Source organism: Canis lupus, chromosome 1 (assembly GCF_003254725.2).
Source record: "Canis lupus dingo isolate Sandy chromosome 1, ASM325472v2, whole genome shotgun sequence".
Taxonomy (NCBI): Eukaryota; Metazoa; Chordata; class Mammalia; order Carnivora; family Canidae; genus Canis; species Canis lupus.
In genome coordinates this window covers 102,526,537-102,544,284 of record NC_064243.1, presented here as the reverse complement: position 1 = coordinate 102,544,284, position 17,748 = coordinate 102,526,537, and the positions used below count along the sequence as shown (strand labels likewise).

The following is a 17,748-nucleotide window of genomic DNA, read 5'->3' as shown; positions in this document are numbered from 1 at the left end:
CCTGGTATGTTTTCAAGGTTCATCTATGTTGTACGGTTTGTCCAAGCTTCATTCCTGCTCTGGGCTGTCTCTTATTATGCCTTGGAGGTTGAGAACCAGCTGGATGCTTCTGAGCAATATAGCTCAGACTTTGGGAGTAAACCTCTGGTGTCTGATGTTCAGTTAAATCCCCTCTGTCAGCTTCACTTTGCTCATATGTAAAATAGGGGTTAGGGCAGCCTGGGTGGCTCAGCGGTTTAGTGCCTGCCTTGAGCCCAGGGCGTGCTCCTGGAGACCCAGGATCGAGTCCCACCTTGGGCTCCCTATGTGGGGCCTGCTTCTCCCTCTGCCTGTGTCTCTGCCTCTCTTTCTCTCTGTGTCTCTCATGAATAAATGAATAAAATCTTAAAAAAATATTAATAATAAAATAAAATAAAATGGGGGTTATAAGAGCCCTCCCCTAGCAGAGCTATTTGCAAAGTTTACCAGCTCAGTAAACTGTTAGGCGTGGTCATTACTCCATCTGGTGGATTTGTCAAGTGAACTGACCAATCTTCTGTTGTTGGACATTAAGGCTTTTTGTATTTTTCTGTGTGTTTTTTTTTTTAAGATTTTATTTATTTATTTGAGAGAGACAGCACAAGTAGGAGAAGGGGCAGAAGAAGAGGGAGAAGCAGGCTGTCTGCTGAGCAGGGAGCCGGATCATGCCATCCCAGGACCCTGGGATAATGACTGAGCCAAAGGCAAACACTTAACTGACTGAGCCACCCAGATGCCCTATTTTTCTGTTTTATTTTTTTAAGATTTTATTTATTTATTCATGAGAGACACACACACACACAGAGAGAGAGAGAGAGAGAGAGTCAGAGACATAGACAGAGGGAGAAGCAGGCTCCATGCAGGGAGCCCGATGTTGTGGGACTCGATCCTGGGACTCCAAGATCATGCCATGGAACAAAGGCAGGTGCTCAACTGCTGAGCTACCCAGGCGTCCCTTTTTCTATGTTTTAAACAACTCTGCGGCTAACATCTTTCTATATAAATATCTTAACATTTGCTATTTATTTTCTTTAAATAAAACCCTGGAAGTGAGGGTACCTGGTGGCTCAGTGGTTGAGCGTCTGCCTTCGGCTCAGGTCTTGATCCTCGGGTGCTGGCATGGCATGATCTGGCTTCTTGCTCAGCGGACAGCCTGCTTCTCCCTCTTCTGCCTCTCTTCTGTGTCTCTCATGAATGAATAAAAATCTTTAAAAAATAAATAAACAAATAAAAGGGCAGCCCCGGTGGCGCAACGGTTTAGCACCACCTGCAGCCCGGGGTGTGATCCTAAGGACCTGGGATCAAGTCCCACGTCAGGCTCCCTGCATGGAGCCTGCTTCTCCCTCTACCTGTGTCTCTGCCTCTCTCTTTCTCTCTGTCTCTCATGAATAAATAAATAAAATCTATATCTATATCTATATATTATGCAATCTTTTTTGAGACATAGAAAAACAACAGATAGTGAATATAGTAAACTCATGTTTCCACCTCTGGACTCTACAAAAGGAGAGAAAAAAAGTACAAATATCAACGTGTGCGTGGCTTTCCTGATTGCATTCTTTCTGGCCCACCTGCAAGGGTCACAGATAGGATTTGCCCCTCCTTTTGTCATGCCTATGCACATCTATACACGTGGAAAACACACATCCACATACAATCTTTTTCTTTTCTTTTCTTTCTTTCTTTCTTTCTTTCTTTCTTTCTTTCTTTCTTTCTTTCTTTCTTTCTTTCTTTCTTTTCTTTCTTTCTTTTTTTACAACCCTCGATTCAAGTGTTTTAAAACTGCCCACATTCGACTCTGCAGAGTTCTGCAGCTAGCATCATGTTTTGGGGTTGTCCAGGTTGGATGTACAGAGTGCAGGCTCACTCCCTTTCACTGCTGTATGGTGCTCCCCTGTATGAATACCTCATGATCCATTTATCTTCATGTGATGGGCATTTAAGCCGATTCCAGGTTGTTGTTTTTTACCACTACAAACATTACTGTTGGGAGCTTATCTTTTTGGTTCCCATTTGCGAGTGTTTTTGTAGGTTATATACACAAGCGAACAGAAAGAAGGGCTGTCCTTGTAAGATCCAGACGTGCTGATAGGACTTTTCCAGAGAGCTAAGTTTGTAGGGTCCTCTCTGCTTGCTGGCTCCTGCTCTCCTCTGGAGCTGTGGCCATCCTTATTGGAGAGCTGTGGGTGTGTGCCTCAGTTGAGGGGAGCGGTCTCAGAGCTGGGGTTAGCCCCAGCTGGGGAAGGATCAGCAGGAACATAGGGGGGTAGGTAGGCTGGAAGCACGGATGGAAGACAATCGGGAGGGTGTCAAGGAGAAACCCTCAGAGAGGGACCAGCGTGGTCCTTGTTCTACAAACGCGAACCTGAGGTCCAGAGAGGGTAAGCCACTTCCCCAGCATCACAGAGCTATGCAGAAACCGTCAGCTCCTCCTCGCCAGCGGGTCATGCACACATTCATTCATCCAGTGCACATGAAGAAAGCACCTATTCCGAGCCAGCCATTGTTATAAACACACAAGATACACGGCAGTGAGTAACACAAAGACGGCCTGCTCCGAGTGCGGAGCTTATTATTCTGGGCATAATTATGATGAATTGGTAATTATGCATGCCTCCAGGATTGCAGCTGGGGGGGGGGCTGATGCCAACCGGGGGGGGGGGGGACTGTCCCATGAGAGTTTTCTCCAAGGCCCCGCTTCCCAGGCTCCTCCTGTCCGACCCGTTCAACCACACAGCTACCGCGGGGTTCTCGGGGTTCTCGCAGCCCAGAAGGTGCTCCAGCCACCAGGGAGAGCGAGGTGCCATTTGTAGCCGGACAGGGCTGTCAAAGTTTTGTCGCCTCGGCAACCGCAGGCCGGGCGGGATCTGCCCGGGCGACCGCGCACGCCCACCCGCCCCAGCGTTCTCCCTGAGGTTCGCGAAGGTTTCGCCGGAGAAAAAGAATGGGCCAGAAGCGACTCCACGGTGACGGGGGAAGGCCCTAGCCTATGCGAGGCCGAGCCGTTCCAAGGCCAGCCAGTCACACGCGGGCTATGGAGCCGGCGAGCCCGCCCCTTTCCACTAGGACCTGAATAACCTGACCCAAACCCGAGTTTCGCCTGGAGCCACGACGCTCTCGGCCAATGAGGGCGTCGACTCCTGGCTGTGGGCGGGGCGTGTCTCCATGGCAGCGGCGGAAGGACAGCGGCGGGAGCCATTAGCCAAAGTCGGCGGCTCTTGGCAGCCGCGCGAGCTGAGCGGGGTTTCGTAGGGGCACGGACGGGAGGGCAGGCGGGGAGGGGCCGAGTGGGTCTCGACCAATGAGAGTGGCGGAAGCGCCGCAGCCGCTGAGAATGGCGGCGGCCTCGACCAATGGGCGCTCCCGCTGGCTGCGGTGAGGCGGGGCCGGCGGCGCAGACGGGAGGCGCGGCGACCGTGTCTGACGAGAGCTGGAGCAGGCAGTGGGAGGAGGTGGTGGCGGCTGCGGCTCTGGTGCCTGAGGAGGAGGAGGAGGAGGAGGAGGAGGAAAAGCGGGTGAGGGGCGGCGCGGGGCCCGACCTCTGAGCCCCCTCTTGGCCCCCAGCCCGCGCTGCCTTGGCTCCCGGTCGCCCCCAGCCCCGACCGCCCCCCGCCCCGCCCGGCCCCTCCTCATGTCCAGGCGCCCACGTCTCCCGCCCTTCGGCCTCAGGCTGCTCCGGGCGCCCAGCCTCTCCCCGCACCCTCGGGTCGCCCCGGCACCCCCCCGCTCCCCTCCTTGGCCCTCAGGCTCTTCCCCTGCACACTCGCTGCCTGCCAGGCCCCTGTCTGCTTCTTGAGTGCCGCCCGCGGACCTCAGCCCCGGCTCCTGGACCCCCAGAGCCTGCCCAGGTCCCTTCCTGGAGCACAAGCTCTTCCTCCCGGGGTGTGCAGGACCTGCCTTTCCGCTGCTTCTCCACGCCCCGCTCTGCACCCCTAGGCCCCCGTTCTCCTCCACGGGACCTGCCCTCGACCCCAGCTCTCCACTCTGGCGTTCGTGGGGTCGTCCGTGACCCCCAGGCCTCCGAACCGCGCTCTGTCCAGCAGGCGCCCCCGGCCCTACTCTGTGCCCCAGATCCCCGCTGTGCAGTGTATTTTGTCTCTACCCACAAGCTTGTCTGCAGCTTCCGCTCCGTCCCGGCGCCCTCTCGCATCGCCCCCTCTTTATGTATCCCCAGCCTTCCTGTCTTTTCTGGAACCCCTTCCAGCAGCTCAAGCTGCTGGTCCCTCTTCAGCTCCCCTTCCTCGCGGTCCCCCGTGGACTCTCCCTGAAGCACCGTGGCGTGGATGCCCAGCAGGCCTTCTGTAGTCAGGGTCAGGGGTCTTGTTTTGTTTCCTTTTGCTAATTCCCTTCTTTCTCCCCTTTTGATAGACCTGCACTGCCTCTCCATATCAGTCCTTTCCTCTACCCCCTTCTGGGCTTTGTCCTCCGAGCCCCCCCCTCCCTCCCCCAGAATCCTTGGAGAGGGAGCAGGTGCTGGGATCCCTCCTCCGCGCTCCCTCCCCTACCCCCCCTCCGGGCTGCCTGAGGCTTCTCCCATAGTCTCCAGATGATTCCCAAGGGCTGCTGGGGAGGAATGGAGGGGTGGTTGGAGGGAGGTGGAGGCTGAGGCCAAGAAGAGTGGGGGTGGGTGGAGGAACAGGCTGTCCTAGCGGGTGGGAAGCCTTGGATTTTTCCTTAGTGAGGGCTGGAGGTGGAAATGGGCTCCCCCTGACTCCCACCCCTGTAGGGCTAAGCCTTTAGGGTTATCCCTGACTGCCAATTAATCAGCCTTCCCTGAGCCAGTAGGGACGAGTGCGTTTGCGTGCGCGCGCACGTGTGTGTGTGTGTGTGTGTGTGTGTGTGTGTGAGGGAGAGAGAGAGGGATGAGGGAATCTGCATGTGTGTGGGTGTGCACAGCAGGTGGTCATGGGTGCTTGAAGGATTTGTGTCTGTGCTCCAGAGCATGAAGATACTAATGACGATGACTGGCATTTCTTTAGGGGCTTCCCCACTAGCAGAAGTACTTGTTGCATTCTGGCTTCACCGAGAGCCCTGTGAAGTCAGCATTGCTTTTACTCCCTGATTTATAGATGAGACTGGAGACCTTTAAAAGCCTTGCCAAACTCCGCGCAGCTCCTAAGTGGCACTCCTGGGGCACTGCCCCTGCCCCTACCTTGTGCCCTCCGGGCCAGAGGCAGCATGGTCCGTGGGGCACCATGGGACCAGACAGAGTGACAGCCAGAGAGCTGTGTGAGAATGACGACCTTGCCACCAGCCTAGTCCTGGACCCCTACCTCGGCTTCCGTACCCACAAGATGAACGTCAGGTGAGGCGGCTGGGGACCCCTTCCCTTCCTCCAGGGCCCCTGCAGCCCCAAGAGGGGGTGGGGGCGGGGCCTGGGAAGGCCCAGCCAAGGCCCTGGGACCCAGGCATGCCCTCTCCCCCAGCCCTGTGCCCCCACTGCGGCGACAGCACCACCTGCGCTCAGCGCTGGAGGCCTTCCTGAGGCAGCGGGACCTGGAGGCTGCATACCGGGCCCTGACGCTGGGAGGCTGGATGGCCCACTACTTCCAGAGCCGGGGCCCGCGGCAGGAGGCTGCCCTCAAGACCCACGTGAGGGCGCCCTTCCCTTCATCTCCACCCTCAGCCCACAGGTCTTCCCTCTCACCTCTGCCACCCTGCCAGACAGAACCTCTGGAGCCCCAGGCTCTGCCCATCTCCACCCCACCTCGCCCCCAACCCCACCCTCTGCAAATCCCCCACCCCCACAAGACGCCCTAACTTCCTAGCCATTGGGACCATCTGAGACAAGGCTCAGAGAATCCTAGGAGAGGAGAATTGGGGGCCCTCTGAGATGGAGTACAACCTCTTCATTTGACAGATGAGGAAACTGAGACCCCCCAGAGGGGAAGTGAACCCCCCAAGACCACACAGCGAGTCAGTGACAGAGCAGGACTAGGACCCAGGAGAGAGAGGGCCGAGGACGACCCTGCCCCAGCTCCTCACCCCGCCCACCCCCTCACCTCCCCCAGATCTATCGCTACCTCCGAGCCTTCCTGCCTGAAAGCGGCTTTACCATCCTGCCCTGTACACGCTATTCCATGGAGACAAATGGAGCCAAGATTGTGTCTACCAGAGCTTGGTAAGAGGGCAGAGCTCACAGACAAGAGCCCTGGAGGCTGCTGGGAGAGGATACCCCAGCAGACCAGGGCAGAAGCCTCTGGTGCTGAGGCCAGGTCTAGTCCCAGAGACCCTCTTGGCCTTCAGCAGCCCTGATGGGGGATGAGAACTCCATGCGACCCTGGGGTTCCAGGGGCTGCTAGGAAAGTACTGACTGTCCCCAGGACTGTGGCAGCCTTGGTGCCAGTGGGGCCTCTGCAGCATAAACCATGCTACTGGGTAAGGGGCAGGGCAGTGAGCAAGGTCGACCCTGCCAGCCACTCACAGTGTAGACAGAAGGCAGGTGTAGCCAAGTAAACACACAGGTACTGACCACAGTTCCTAGGTGCTTCAGGAGCCACTAGGGAATTTTGAATGTTCTTGGGAAGCAGGCCTAGGCAGAGGCCCACCAGAGGGTCTGGTGAAGCATGTGGGATAGCAGCTTGTGAAGAGTCCAGGCAGAAGGGCAACTTGTGCAAGGCCCAAGGGGTTTTGGACCTGGAAGAGGAGCCAGAGCAAGAGGACAGTGTGAGTGGTGCCTGGGTTGTAGTGTCCTGTCTGGGCACCATCCTCTCTCCAAGGATGCTGGATCTAGGAAGTGCCCCTGGCAGGTGTAGATGCAGTGGTGGGTGGGTTTGAGAAATCGGACCACGGTGGCCAGCAGTGGCATGCAGGAGGCCTGGTCCCCTAGAGCCCCTGTCCATGGAGATAGTGGCTAGAGGTGCTGTGCACAGACCCACCCACTGCCTGGCCTCTTGGCAGGAAGAAGAATGAGAAGCTGGAACTGCTGGTGGGCTGCATCGCAGAGCTGCGGGAGGCCGACGAGGGGCTGCTGAGAGCTGGCGAAAACGACTTTAGCATCATGTACTCCACCCGCAAGCGCATCGCACAGCTGTGGCTGGGCCCGGCAGCCTTCATAAACCATGGTGGGGGCAGGGGCGGGGTGGGGCGGGTGGCAGGGAGGGTGGCCAGCCACCCCTCCACTCACCTGAATCTCTTCTCTCCCTCTCCTTCACCCACCCCTCCATGCTCCAGACTGCAAACCCAATTGCAAGGTAAGACTTGGGGACCTCCACCCAGGAGTGGGCATGGGGTGATGAGGGAGCCCCAGGGAAGGGCATTTGTGTCAGTGACTAGCCCAAAACTGCCCAGAGTCTCCCCATCTGACAGAACTGTCCTCCAGCCCTGGTTTTGTAGCTTCAGAATCATGTTTGTGGCTGCAGCGATCAGAGAGTCAGGGAGGAGGGGGCCTTGGCTAGACTCAGGGCTATGCCACTCAGAGGAGGGAGCGAGCCCCTGGCCTCATGTGGAGATGCCCACTGGCCACAGCAGAAGGCGAGGTGGGGTGTTGGGGTGGCTGAGGGACAGGAAGCTGTCAATTCATGCGAGCCACCTCGGGTAAAGCCAGAGACAGCCCTAGAAGATGAGAGTCTGGGAGGCAGGGCTTCCAGGCAGAGGAGTGAACTGAGGATGCAGCTTTGGGATAGAGGGGTGGGGAGGGGCCACTGTGTGTTCTACGTGGTGGAGCATGGGGTGTGTGAACACAGAGCAGTCTCGAGAAGGTCTTGAGTACACATCCTGCTGAATGTTGGGCCCCAAGGTGTGACAGGGGGTCCAGAGCTGGGGCTCCAGAGTTAGAAACTGGATCCGAGTCTTTGCCTCACTCACTTCTCTTGCGTGGGAGCCCGTGAGAACTCACCTCCTGCAAGGGAAGTGAAGTGCACACCCTGGTTCCTGTGTTCTGTGACTGCAGACCCGTCCCGTTGTGTGGATTTGGGGGTGAGAAAAATGCTGGGGAGCACAGAAAACCAGGCTCTGGAGTGCAGCAGATGGCAGCTGCCTGAGGGCCCAGGAGTAAGGCCATGCAAAACAGGGAGACTGCAGAGAAGTCCCGCCAGAGCTAGGCCTGGAAGGAGGACTAGGATTTTCCTAGGTGTTGAAGGAAAACCGACGTGTCAGGGCATCCCAGATGGATACGTCTCAGTGGAGGGCCAAGGAGGCAGGACCGGCCTGGTGACTCTGGTGTCCACATGCCACAAGTAGCTCAAGTCTGCCCTGTGGATGCTCCCACTGGGTGAATAATGGGGCTTGGCTCTGAGACAGCCCTGGCAGCTTATGAGGTAGAGGTTTGGCAGGAAGGGGAAGGACCAGAAGCTGCCCTGTGACCTGGTGTGTGACCTGGTATGTAACTGAGTGAGAGGTTGGCTCCAGCTGGAGTAGGGGATAGGACAAAGACACAAGACCCTGTGCACGGATGCTCTGGCCATCTGGTCTGGGATAAGGCAGGCAGGTGGTGAGAGCCACCCCAGATGTGTGTCAGGCTAGAGTGCAGGGACTGATGGGGGTCCCACTCCTCCCAGACTGGTGGGGGGTTGAGAGGCAGAAGGCAGGAGTGGCCGGTGGGCCAGCAATCCCAGACCTGGGCTGCAGAGTGGCCGGACCCTCTGGAAGGGAGCTGGCCACTGGGGTACAAGGTGCGGGGAGTAGGGAGTGGGTTCAGTGTGTCAGAGGGGTGGAGGAAGAGTGCAGGAGGGAGTGGGCCATGCGCATTGCCAACACCACCAGGGTCTAGTTAGACCATCATCATGTGGGGAGGGTAGAGGCCAGCAGAAGGGTGGGAGGTCAGGGAGTGTGTGTGGCAGGCAGGCCCTGGAGGGGAACCCTCCCCCCACCAGGGCTCTGGGCTCCTGGCCCCTGCCAGTCCCTATCCCAGGCCCCATCCCCAGGAGTGCACTTGGAGTGGACTGGCCAGGTGGGGTGGAGTCTAGGACAGGCCCCTGAGCATCCTGGCTCCCAGTTTGTGCCGGCAGATGGGAATGCAGCCTGTGTGAAGGTGCTTCGGGACATTGAGCCAGGGGATGAGGTGACCTGCTTTTATGGTGAGGGCTTCTTTGGTGAGAAGAATGAGCACTGTGAATGCTACACGTGTGAGAGGTGAGGCATCCAGAGAGGCCATGGGATGGCCTGGGGAGGCTGTAGGGAAGCATGTGGGGGCGGTTGTGGGAGGCACTGGGGAGGTCATGGGAGGCACGTCAGGAGGTTGTGGGAAAGCCATGGCACATCGGGAAAGCTGTGCCTGTGAACCCAGAAGTCCTTCCTCAGGACCTGCTCCCATCTCCCCCCACCCCCACAAGGAAAGGCGAAGGAGCCTTCCGCCTGCGGCCTAGGGAACCCTTGCCCCCTCGGCCCCTGGACAAGTACGAGCTCCGGGAGACCAAACGGAGGCTGCAGCAGGGCCCAGACCGTAGTCGCCGGCAGGGCCCCCTGGGCCCCAGGGCCTGTGCCCACCTGTCCCCGCTGCACCGGGACCCATTCTGTGGTGAGCCCCCCAAGGCCCACCCCTTGTCTGCTGGCCGCCTGCCCTGCCCCTTCCTGCCCTCCGGCCCCTGGGCACCCTCCCCGAGGCCCTGCTCACCAGCCCCTCGTGTCTCTCCCCCTCCCCCGGGCCTCCACAGCTGCCTGCCAGCCCCTGCGCCCCCTGCCCTGCGGCACTCGCCCCGACGCCTCGCCCCTCTGGCTCCAGTGGCTGTCTCAACCCCAGCTCCGGGCGCGCCCCCGGCGGCGCCGACGCCCCCAGCCCCGGCGGGCCCCTGCGCTCCCTGTCCTCCGTGCAGCCCGCGTCTCCTTGCACCAGTGGGGAGGCTGTGGCCCTCGCTGCTGCCTGCGAGCAGAAGCCCTGGTGGCCCTGGGCCCAGCCCCCCGAGCCCACTGGGCCCCTCAGCAGGACTGGCACTGGGCCCGGCGTTATGGGCTGCCTTACGTGGTGCGCGTGGATCTGAGCCGCGTGGCTGCAGCCCTGCCTGCCACCCCCGTTCCCGCCCCTGTTGGGACCCCAGGCCCCACCCCCTTCCCGAAGCAGGCCCTGGCCTTTGCCCCCTTCAGCCCACCCAAGCGTCTGAGGCTGGTGGTCAGCCATGGCTCCATTGACCTGGACGTCAACGGTGACGGGCCATGAGGAGCTGGACAGGGAGGCCGCAGGCCAGGAGAGCAAAGGGTCCCTCCTCGTCCTCCATCCTCCCCAAGCCCCAGGTTCTCCAGGACTCACTGACCTCTAGAAGGAGCTGTTGGACCTCTGGGAGGGAGCTGGCCCTTGGCCCCAGCACAGTTCTGACCTGGGCTGAGTGGGTTTGGAGACACCCAGGGATCTGACCCCTGACCTTTTGTGACTGCTGACCCCTGAGCCACCCCCACCCCCAGCAGCGTGTTCTGGTCCTGGCTGCCCTTCCCCAACTCCAGCCTCAGGACTATGGGAGCCGTTCCCTTCCCTACCCACCTCCTGCCCAGGGAGCAAAGCCATAAGGGGTGGGGGCCACCCTATGGCATCTCCCCAGAAGCCCAGGCCTCAGGAGGAGTGAGATTCACCTAGGGGTGGCACTCCCTAGAGACTGTACTCCGGAGGGGAATGGACTTGCTTTCAGTTCTGCGACTGTCCGAGGTGGGGGGCAAGCGGGGGGGTTGTCTGAGACATGCCCTCACCACCCTGTGGGTCTCAGGGAGGCCGGATGCGACCTCATCTTTCTCATGGTGCTATCCCTGGTGCTACTGGGGTGTGGGGGTCCCTCCCCTCCCTCACACCAGAATGGGATATGTTGGGGGATTGGAAGCACTTGAACTTTTTATTTTATTAAAACCTTGTTATAAGCAGCACCCTTTGTAGCTTTTCATTTTGATTGATGTTTTGAGGGGATGTTTATCAGCAGGGGGAAACCCTCGGCCCTGCTGGGGAAATCAGGTCAGGGGGAGGTGGCCCAGGCTTTGGGGGCCTACGAGCTTTAGAAGAAAGGTCTGCAGGTTGTCCTAGAGGCCAGAGTCACAACTGCACCCGAGCCAGATTTAGGAAGAGTGCCTCAGGCGCTGTCCTCACGAGCCGGGCTCTCTCATCGGGCTCTCTCTTCATCAGGCTCTCTCATCGTTCAGATGAGGTAACAGGTCCAGCAAACAGAGGGAGTCGCCTGCAGGTCCTGTTGCCCCTGCATCTTCCTCCATGTTCTTTTCTGTTGGTCAGCCCAGCTCTATGGGGCCAGGGCGGTGAACCTTCTCAAGCTGCTCAGGATCCAGGTCAGTGGGGACCCTGCCATCCCTCTTCATCCTCACCTCCCTCTGCCCAGTGGCACAGAACAAATGCCAGCAAGGCAGACAGCTAGCCAGGACCAGTGAGTGTGGCCTCACACAGCCTGAGGGTCAAGTGGGGCTGGGGGCTAAGGAGAGGGTGGGGCGGCAGGGAGAGGCCCCTGGGTGGGGCAGAGGAACTGCCTGGGGCTGTAACCTTTTTACTTTAAATTCCTTTCATTTACTGAGAGGGGTTTCCTTTCAGAACTAGAGGAGACAAAGAGCCTGAGACCGGGCTTCCCTGGGACTCTTATTGCCCCTGATAGTTTTCTCCTTCCTGTTAAAGATGGGGGAGAAGAGAACATAGAGGAGCACAGAGGGAGGGCTATCCTTAAAGAACTGGGCATCTGCACGGACTGCAGTGCAGGCACCTTCACTGAGGCTTCTAGACAAACAGCACGGCAGAGCCGGGAATCTTCTTCCCCTAAGGCCACTGGGGATTACAAGAACCTCCAGAAATTATATTTTAAACATAGTAACTACATGGGGGATCCCTGGGTGGCTCAGCGGTTTAGCGCCTGCCTTTGGCCCAGGGCGCAATCCTGGAGTCCCGGGATCGAGTCCCACATCGGGCTCCCGGCATGGAGCCTGCTTCTCCCTCCTCCTGTGTCTCTGCCTCTCTCTCTCTCTATGTCTATCATAAATAAATAAATAAATAAATAAATAAATAAATAAATAAATAAACAAACAAACATAGGGCAGCCCCGGTGGTGCAGCGGTTTAGCGCCGCCTGCAGTCTAGGGTGTAATCCTGGAGACCCAGGATTGAGTCCCACGTCAGGCTTCCTGCACGGAGCCCACTTCTCCCTCTGCCTGCGTCTCTGTCTCTCTATGTCTCTATGAATAAATAAATAAACAAATCTTTAAAAAAAAAAAACAAAAAAATAAACATGGTAACTACATATGCATGTGCACTGCCTTCTCAGGGGAGGGAGTTTGGAGCCTTCATCCAACTCTCAAAAGTGTCTGGAACCCAAAAAAACAGAAACTGATGGGCAGGGTCTCACCCTTGGCGCTGCCGCCGTCCTGAGCCAGCCCATTCTGTGTTGTAGGATGAGGAGCACCAGTGGTAACAAAAGTGGTTCCAGACAGTGCCAAATGTCCCCCTGGGGCCAGAGCCACCCTGAGAATCACTGGGCTGAGCAACAGGGAAGCCCTCCAGGACGAACTGTGGGCAATACCCATGGCTGGGCTGTGTCCTGGTGCCAGCCTTCACAATAGCACTCCCAGATGACCTGTGGACAGTAGGTACATGCACAGAGTCCCCGTTGCTGCCAGTTTCCTCCAGGACCCCCAAGTAGATAGTCCACTAACACCACAGGGAAGTGTAAGGAGTTCAAGATGTATCCAGAGAAGTATCTCGAGCTGTGCTGGGCCTCCAGAGCTCCCCCTGGTGGCTCAGGGCCCGGTGGGTGGGGTGGGTAGCCAGGGTTATGTGTGGAGGGCCGGGTCAGGAGGAGCCCCATCAGACAGGCAGCCTGGGCTGAGCCAAGCAAGGGCAAAGGGAAGATGGAGGGAGGTGAAGGAAAGAAGGAGTTGCAGGAAACAGAAAAATTGTAGCTCACAGGACGGGGTCTGCACTCTGCTGCTCCTCCCCCCAGTGCTCTCCTCCCCTCTGGTGGCTGGTTCAGCAGCAGAGCCAAGAGTGCCCTCCAGGCTGGGCACCCCAATCCTGGGCCCACATGTCTCCTCGAGGGCGCTCTTCGATGCTTTTGCATGCCTGCGGTGTTGACCAGCCGCTTCCGGGCCCCTGCTGCTGATGGGCTGGCCATCCTGGAGCTGCTGATCCTGGAGCTGCTGATCCCAGAGGGCCGCTGGCAATCTGTCACTCCCACCGTCCAATGTGACGTTAGGCACCATCACTGAACTGCCAACACTGATGCTGAGTTCCTCGAATTGCCTCTGTGGACAGAGCCCCCCGCCACACACACACCCTGAGAACACCCAGCTCCACAATCCTGTGACTCAGCATCATCCTCCCCGACAGCCCTATGAAGTGCACGCATTGTTATCACTGCATTTGGGATGAAAAGACTGTGGTGCTGAAGGCTTAGGGGATTTGTCTGGGGCTGTTTCTCAGGAGTTCATCGGGCTCTGAGAAGGAGGCAGACACCAGAGAGAGGAGGCTGGAGCTGGGCCCACTGGGAACCAAGGGACCGTGAGCTGGGCTGCAGGGCTTCTGTGGGGTGGAGGTGGGAGGAGAGGAGAGGGAGAGCAGGGGCCTGGGGTCTCGGGTTACTGGGGGAAGGGCCACTGAGCAGCTCGGTGGGCCCAGGATTGGGGTGCCCAGCCTGGAGGGCACTCTTGGCTCTGCTGCTGAACCAGCCACCAGAGGGGAGAAGATCGCTGGGGGGAGGAGCAGCGGAGTGCAGACCCCATTGTGAGCTACAATTGTTCCGTTTCCTGCAGCTCCTTTCCTTCACCTCCCACCATCTTCCCTTCTTACAGGGAAGCCCTGGAGCCTGTTTGTAGATAGGGAGGAAGCTGCTGGCTGAGGGTCTGCAGAGATTAGAGAACGATTAGAGAAGGACTGAGGTTGACCGGAAGGGGGCAATAAGGAGAGCAGGGCCGCAGGTTGGGGGCAGGGGCAGGGAACCAGTCGAGTGGCCTTAGTTTGCTTGGATCTGGGAGGCTGCTTCAGAGGGGCTGGTAGAGGAGCAGTGGGACAGATGTTCAGAGTTCAGGGCCTGAGAGTTTGCAGTGTTGTTGGGCGTGGGCATACACAGGACAATGGTGGCAGAGTGGGAAGAATGTTCCAGAAAAGGGGTGCCTGTAGCTCTGTTGAGCACCGGATGTTGGGGGATCCCTGGGTGGCTCAGCGGTTTGGCGCCTGCCTTTGGCCCAGAGCGTGATCCCGGGACTCCAGGATTGAGTTCCACATCAGGCTCCCAGCGTGGAGCCTGCTTTTCCCTCCTCCTGTGTCTCTGCCTCTCTCTCTCTATGTCTATCATTAATAATAAATAAATAAATAAATAAATAAATAAATAAATAAATAAATCTTTAAAAAAAAGCATCGGATGTTGGATTTTCTGACTCTGGGTTTTCAGCTCAGGTCATGATCTCAGGATGGTGAGGTCGAGCCCCATTGGGGCTCTGCACTCGGTGGGGAGTCTCTTTGAGATTGTCTCTCCTTCTGCACCGCCCCCCCCTCCCCTGCCACCAGCTTGCACACACACATACTCTCTCTTTCAAATAAATAAAATCTTTAAAAAATAAAATGTTCCAGAAGTGGTGGAGGGATGATGGTGGAGAGGATCCTGGGCCAAAGAAGGAAGGAGGAAGGCTGGGAGTGGCTTCTGGGCAACCGGGTAAAGTGCACTCCAGGCACTGGTGCCCTGGTGAGGTTCAGAGGCTGGCTGGGGCTGCACAGGTGGCAGGCCCCATGCCCAGAGACTACCTGGGTGATCTCACCGAGTGTCACCCCATTTGGTGACTCAGAGCTGCCTTGCCTGTGTGGCACCACCACTAGAGCAGGACAGCCCTTCCTGTAGCTCTCCACATACCCCGCATCCTCGTTTGCCCTCCTGTCTCTCGGTTGTGGTTGGAGAGACAGAGTCTGGGGTAAGGTTTCTGGGTGGACCCATCTCAGTAATGGGACATTTGGGGTGTGCCCTGGGTGGGGTGACGAGGGCAGCATGGAGGGTATCTGTGGGAGTGGTCATCAAGGAGAGTGGGAGGAGGGAATGGAGGCAGTCCACTCAGCCCCTCCAATCATCCCACATCCTCCTGGTAATGGGACTCTGCACCATCTTGGTTTACAGCTGGGGAAACTGAGGTGCATGCAGGTCAAGAGACTTGTTCAGGGTCACCCTAAAAGTTGTTGTGATTAGTAATAGTCACCTTTGAACCCCAGGACTGAACAGGCCTCTTGAGACTACTTCTGGCAGAGTCTGGGTCCAGGCTGTCCCAAGAGGCTTCAGGGAGAAACTGGAAAACAATCCTCTCCCTGCCCAGGACTCAGGCCAGGCTAGAATCCTAGGGCTCTGTGCTTGTGATAAGGGTCACTCTTCAGCCTTGGCTGGGGGCGGCGGCTGGCCAGGGGGTGGAGCGATTGGAGAGGTGACATTTCAAGAGGCATTTGGAATCAATGAATCTCAGCGTTGCCACCTCTGACCTTGGCTGAAGGCAGGCCCAGTGCCTGATGGGGCAGGAGCAAAGAGTTATCCAAACAGGAGCTTGGAACATCCTAGAGGAGCATTCTGGAAAAAGTGACGTGACACATGTGTGTGGAGAACCACGGAAGAGACTACTCTGGCTGGGGACAGTGCTGAAAGGACAGGGCCAGGCATGTAGAAGACTGGGGGGAGGGGCTCACAGGATTAGGATGAGCTGTACTTGGAGGGACTTGGAGTTGGGCAGGGGAGTGATGGAGTGAAAAGCTGGGAGAGGGTCCAGCTGGGGTGAGAGCTGGAGAGGGAGGGTTGGGGTCAGCACTGGGGAGCACACAGAACCCCCCCAGAACTTGGGAATGAAAGTTCCAAAGGAGGCTGGGGAGGTGTCCAGGCAAGAGGGGAAGAGGACCCTGAGGGCGGAGACAGAGGGCGGACTCGGTGTGGGGACAGAGAGCCAGGGGCACTCCAGCGGGCAAGCGTCGTCCATAGTCAAACAGGAACCTGGGCTGGGGGTCGCTGCCTGCTGCAGGATTGGAGCGGGGGGGGGGGGGCGTTAGGAGGGGCTGGGTTTGCTCCCGCCCTGGGGATCTCAGACCTCCCTGCATCCCAGCCCCGATGGAGAAGAAGCCTCCCTGTGTCCCCTCTCCCTTCAGAACCAGTAGTGGTAGCTGCAGGGCCCTGGATACAGGAAGGGCTTCTCCAGCACCCCCGCCAGATACCAAGAAGAAACATCAGCAGCAACAGAGCTTTATTTGTGGCTTACAGACCGGGGAGTGGATAGCCGGGGCTGTGTCTCCGGGAGACGCGAGGATGGGGGTCAGGACGCTGACCCTTCCGAGAAGCCGCACTCAGGCCATCAGATTTTGCCTGCGAAGGTCCCTTCCTGGATCTGCTCGGTCCAGCGCTGCACCTGGGGAGGGGCCGGCGGACGGGGAGGCGGAGGGCGCCGGCTCAGCTGCACGGGGCCCTCCACCCTCGCCCCGCCGGCCGGCCGCCGGCGCCCCCTCGGCCTGCTCACCCAGCTCCTGGGGCACAGCGAGTGGAACACGCGGAAGTAATACTCGCAGGGCTGCGCGCTCTTCCCGCGGCGGCTCATTCTCTTGACACAGCGGTGGTAGTCTGCACGGTGGGGCCGGGCGGGCCGGCTCGGTGGCTCTGCGGCCCCGCCCCTCCCGGCCTGGCCCCGCCTCCGCCGCCCGTCCCTCCGCGACTCAGGCACCGCCCCTGGCCAGGAGCTCGCTCCCTCCCTCCCTCGCTCGCGCGCTCTCTCCGGCTCATCCCGACCACACCAGATCAGGTCTCGCTCCCTTCACGGGAAAACCCCTCCTAGCCTTCCCTCGCCCCTCCTCCAGGACTTGGTCCCATCCCCTCCAGGCCCCGCCCCTCCACATCCAGACCGGCCCAGCATGGCCCGCCCACTCCCTCCAGATCAGGCCGCCACCTCCAGGTCTCAGTCTCTGCCCTCCAGGGCAGGCCCCGCCCCCCCACAGACAGGCCCCACCCCGCCATTGCCGGCCCACCCCCTCCAGGCCAGGCCCCGCCCCCCGGGGCCGGCCAAATCCCTCCAGAGCAGGCCCCGCCCACTCCCTGCCAGGCCACGCCCCCACGACGGCCCACCCCCTCTAGGGCTCCGTCCCGCCCACTCCCAGCCAAGCCCCGCCCCTTCGGGCCCTGGTTGCCCCCCCCCCCCAACGGTCTCAGCCGCCAAGGCGGGTCCCCGACCCTCTCCCCGTCTTCAGGTGGGGCGCGCCCTTTCCTGCCTCACCCCCTCTCCCTAGCCCGGCCCGCAAGGTCTCACCCAGGAAGTTCTGGTAGCAGTTTCGGGTCTGGTTCTGGTTGGGGAAGCGCGGGTCAAAGGGCGGTGTGGACCATTTCCCCTTGGGGGGCTTCTGGGAATCAACATCCAACATCCACGGAGGCGGCAGCTCCTGCGGGGGCCGGGGAGATCAGTGGGGCTCAGGGGCGCCCTCTCTCCGACCCGCACCCAGCTCCCGGCCCCCACCCGGAAGCCCAGCCCCTGATCCCACCCGCCCTGCCCTCACCAGACTGATGCCAACGTGTCACTGGGTCGGCGGTGCTTGTGACTCCGTCCAAGGGTGCCCTTCGCTTCTGAGTCTCGGGGGTCCCAGTCCAGGAGAAACACGACCCCTGGCAGGATAGGCTGGGACCCCTGGACCGCAACCAATGGGAGCCGCGGCGCTGCAGGGGACGTTCTCCGACGCGGGCCGGGTCTGCGTGGAACCCCCTGCCTCCTCCTGCCTCCAGCCCCATGCAGCTCTTGGGGGTAGGGGGGCGCGCACACACAGGCACCCAGGCGCTACTTTTGCCGAGTCTCAGACTCAGGCTTTTAATCTCTGCGAAACTGGGCCACC

General features: G+C 59.2%; 2 protein-coding genes across 3 annotated transcripts; one reads left to right on the top strand and one right to left on the bottom strand.

Annotated features, from left to right (window-relative positions):
• The first annotated feature begins 3,389 nt into the window (after nt 1–3,389).
• On the top strand, nt 3,390–10,803 carry KMT5C (lysine methyltransferase 5C). Of its 2 annotated transcripts, none has more exons than XM_025423899.3 (9): nt 3,390–3,533; nt 5,088–5,323; nt 5,445–5,610; nt 6,030–6,139; nt 6,919–7,082; nt 7,192–7,211; nt 8,954–9,090; nt 9,291–9,475; nt 9,612–10,803. In XM_025423899.3, exons 2-9 carry the CDS (start codon nt 5,088–5,090, stop codon nt 10,109–10,111), a joined length of 1,518 nt encoding a protein of 505 aa, XP_025279684.1. In that variant the 5' UTR covers nt 3,390–3,533; the 3' UTR covers nt 10,112–10,803. The 2 variants fall into 2 exon arrangements, with proteins under 2 accessions (XP_025279684.1, XP_025279686.1); XM_025423901.3 differs by lacking the exon at nt 3,390–3,533 and adding an exon at nt 3,749–4,328.
• A 5,304-nt stretch (nt 10,804–16,107) lies between these two features.
• LOC112644991 (cytochrome c oxidase subunit 6B2) lies at nt 16,108–17,720 on the bottom strand. Its single transcript, XM_025423898.3, has 4 exons — nt 17,419–17,720; nt 17,175–17,304; nt 16,395–16,495; nt 16,108–16,286 (listed from the first exon to the last, which is right to left on the bottom strand). The coding sequence occupies exons 2-4, from the start codon at nt 17,284–17,286 to the stop codon at nt 16,233–16,235; spliced, it is 267 nt and encodes an 88-aa protein (XP_025279683.1). The 5' UTR covers nt 17,287–17,304; nt 17,419–17,720; the 3' UTR covers nt 16,108–16,232.
• Nucleotides 17,721–17,748: the final 28 nt, after the last annotated feature.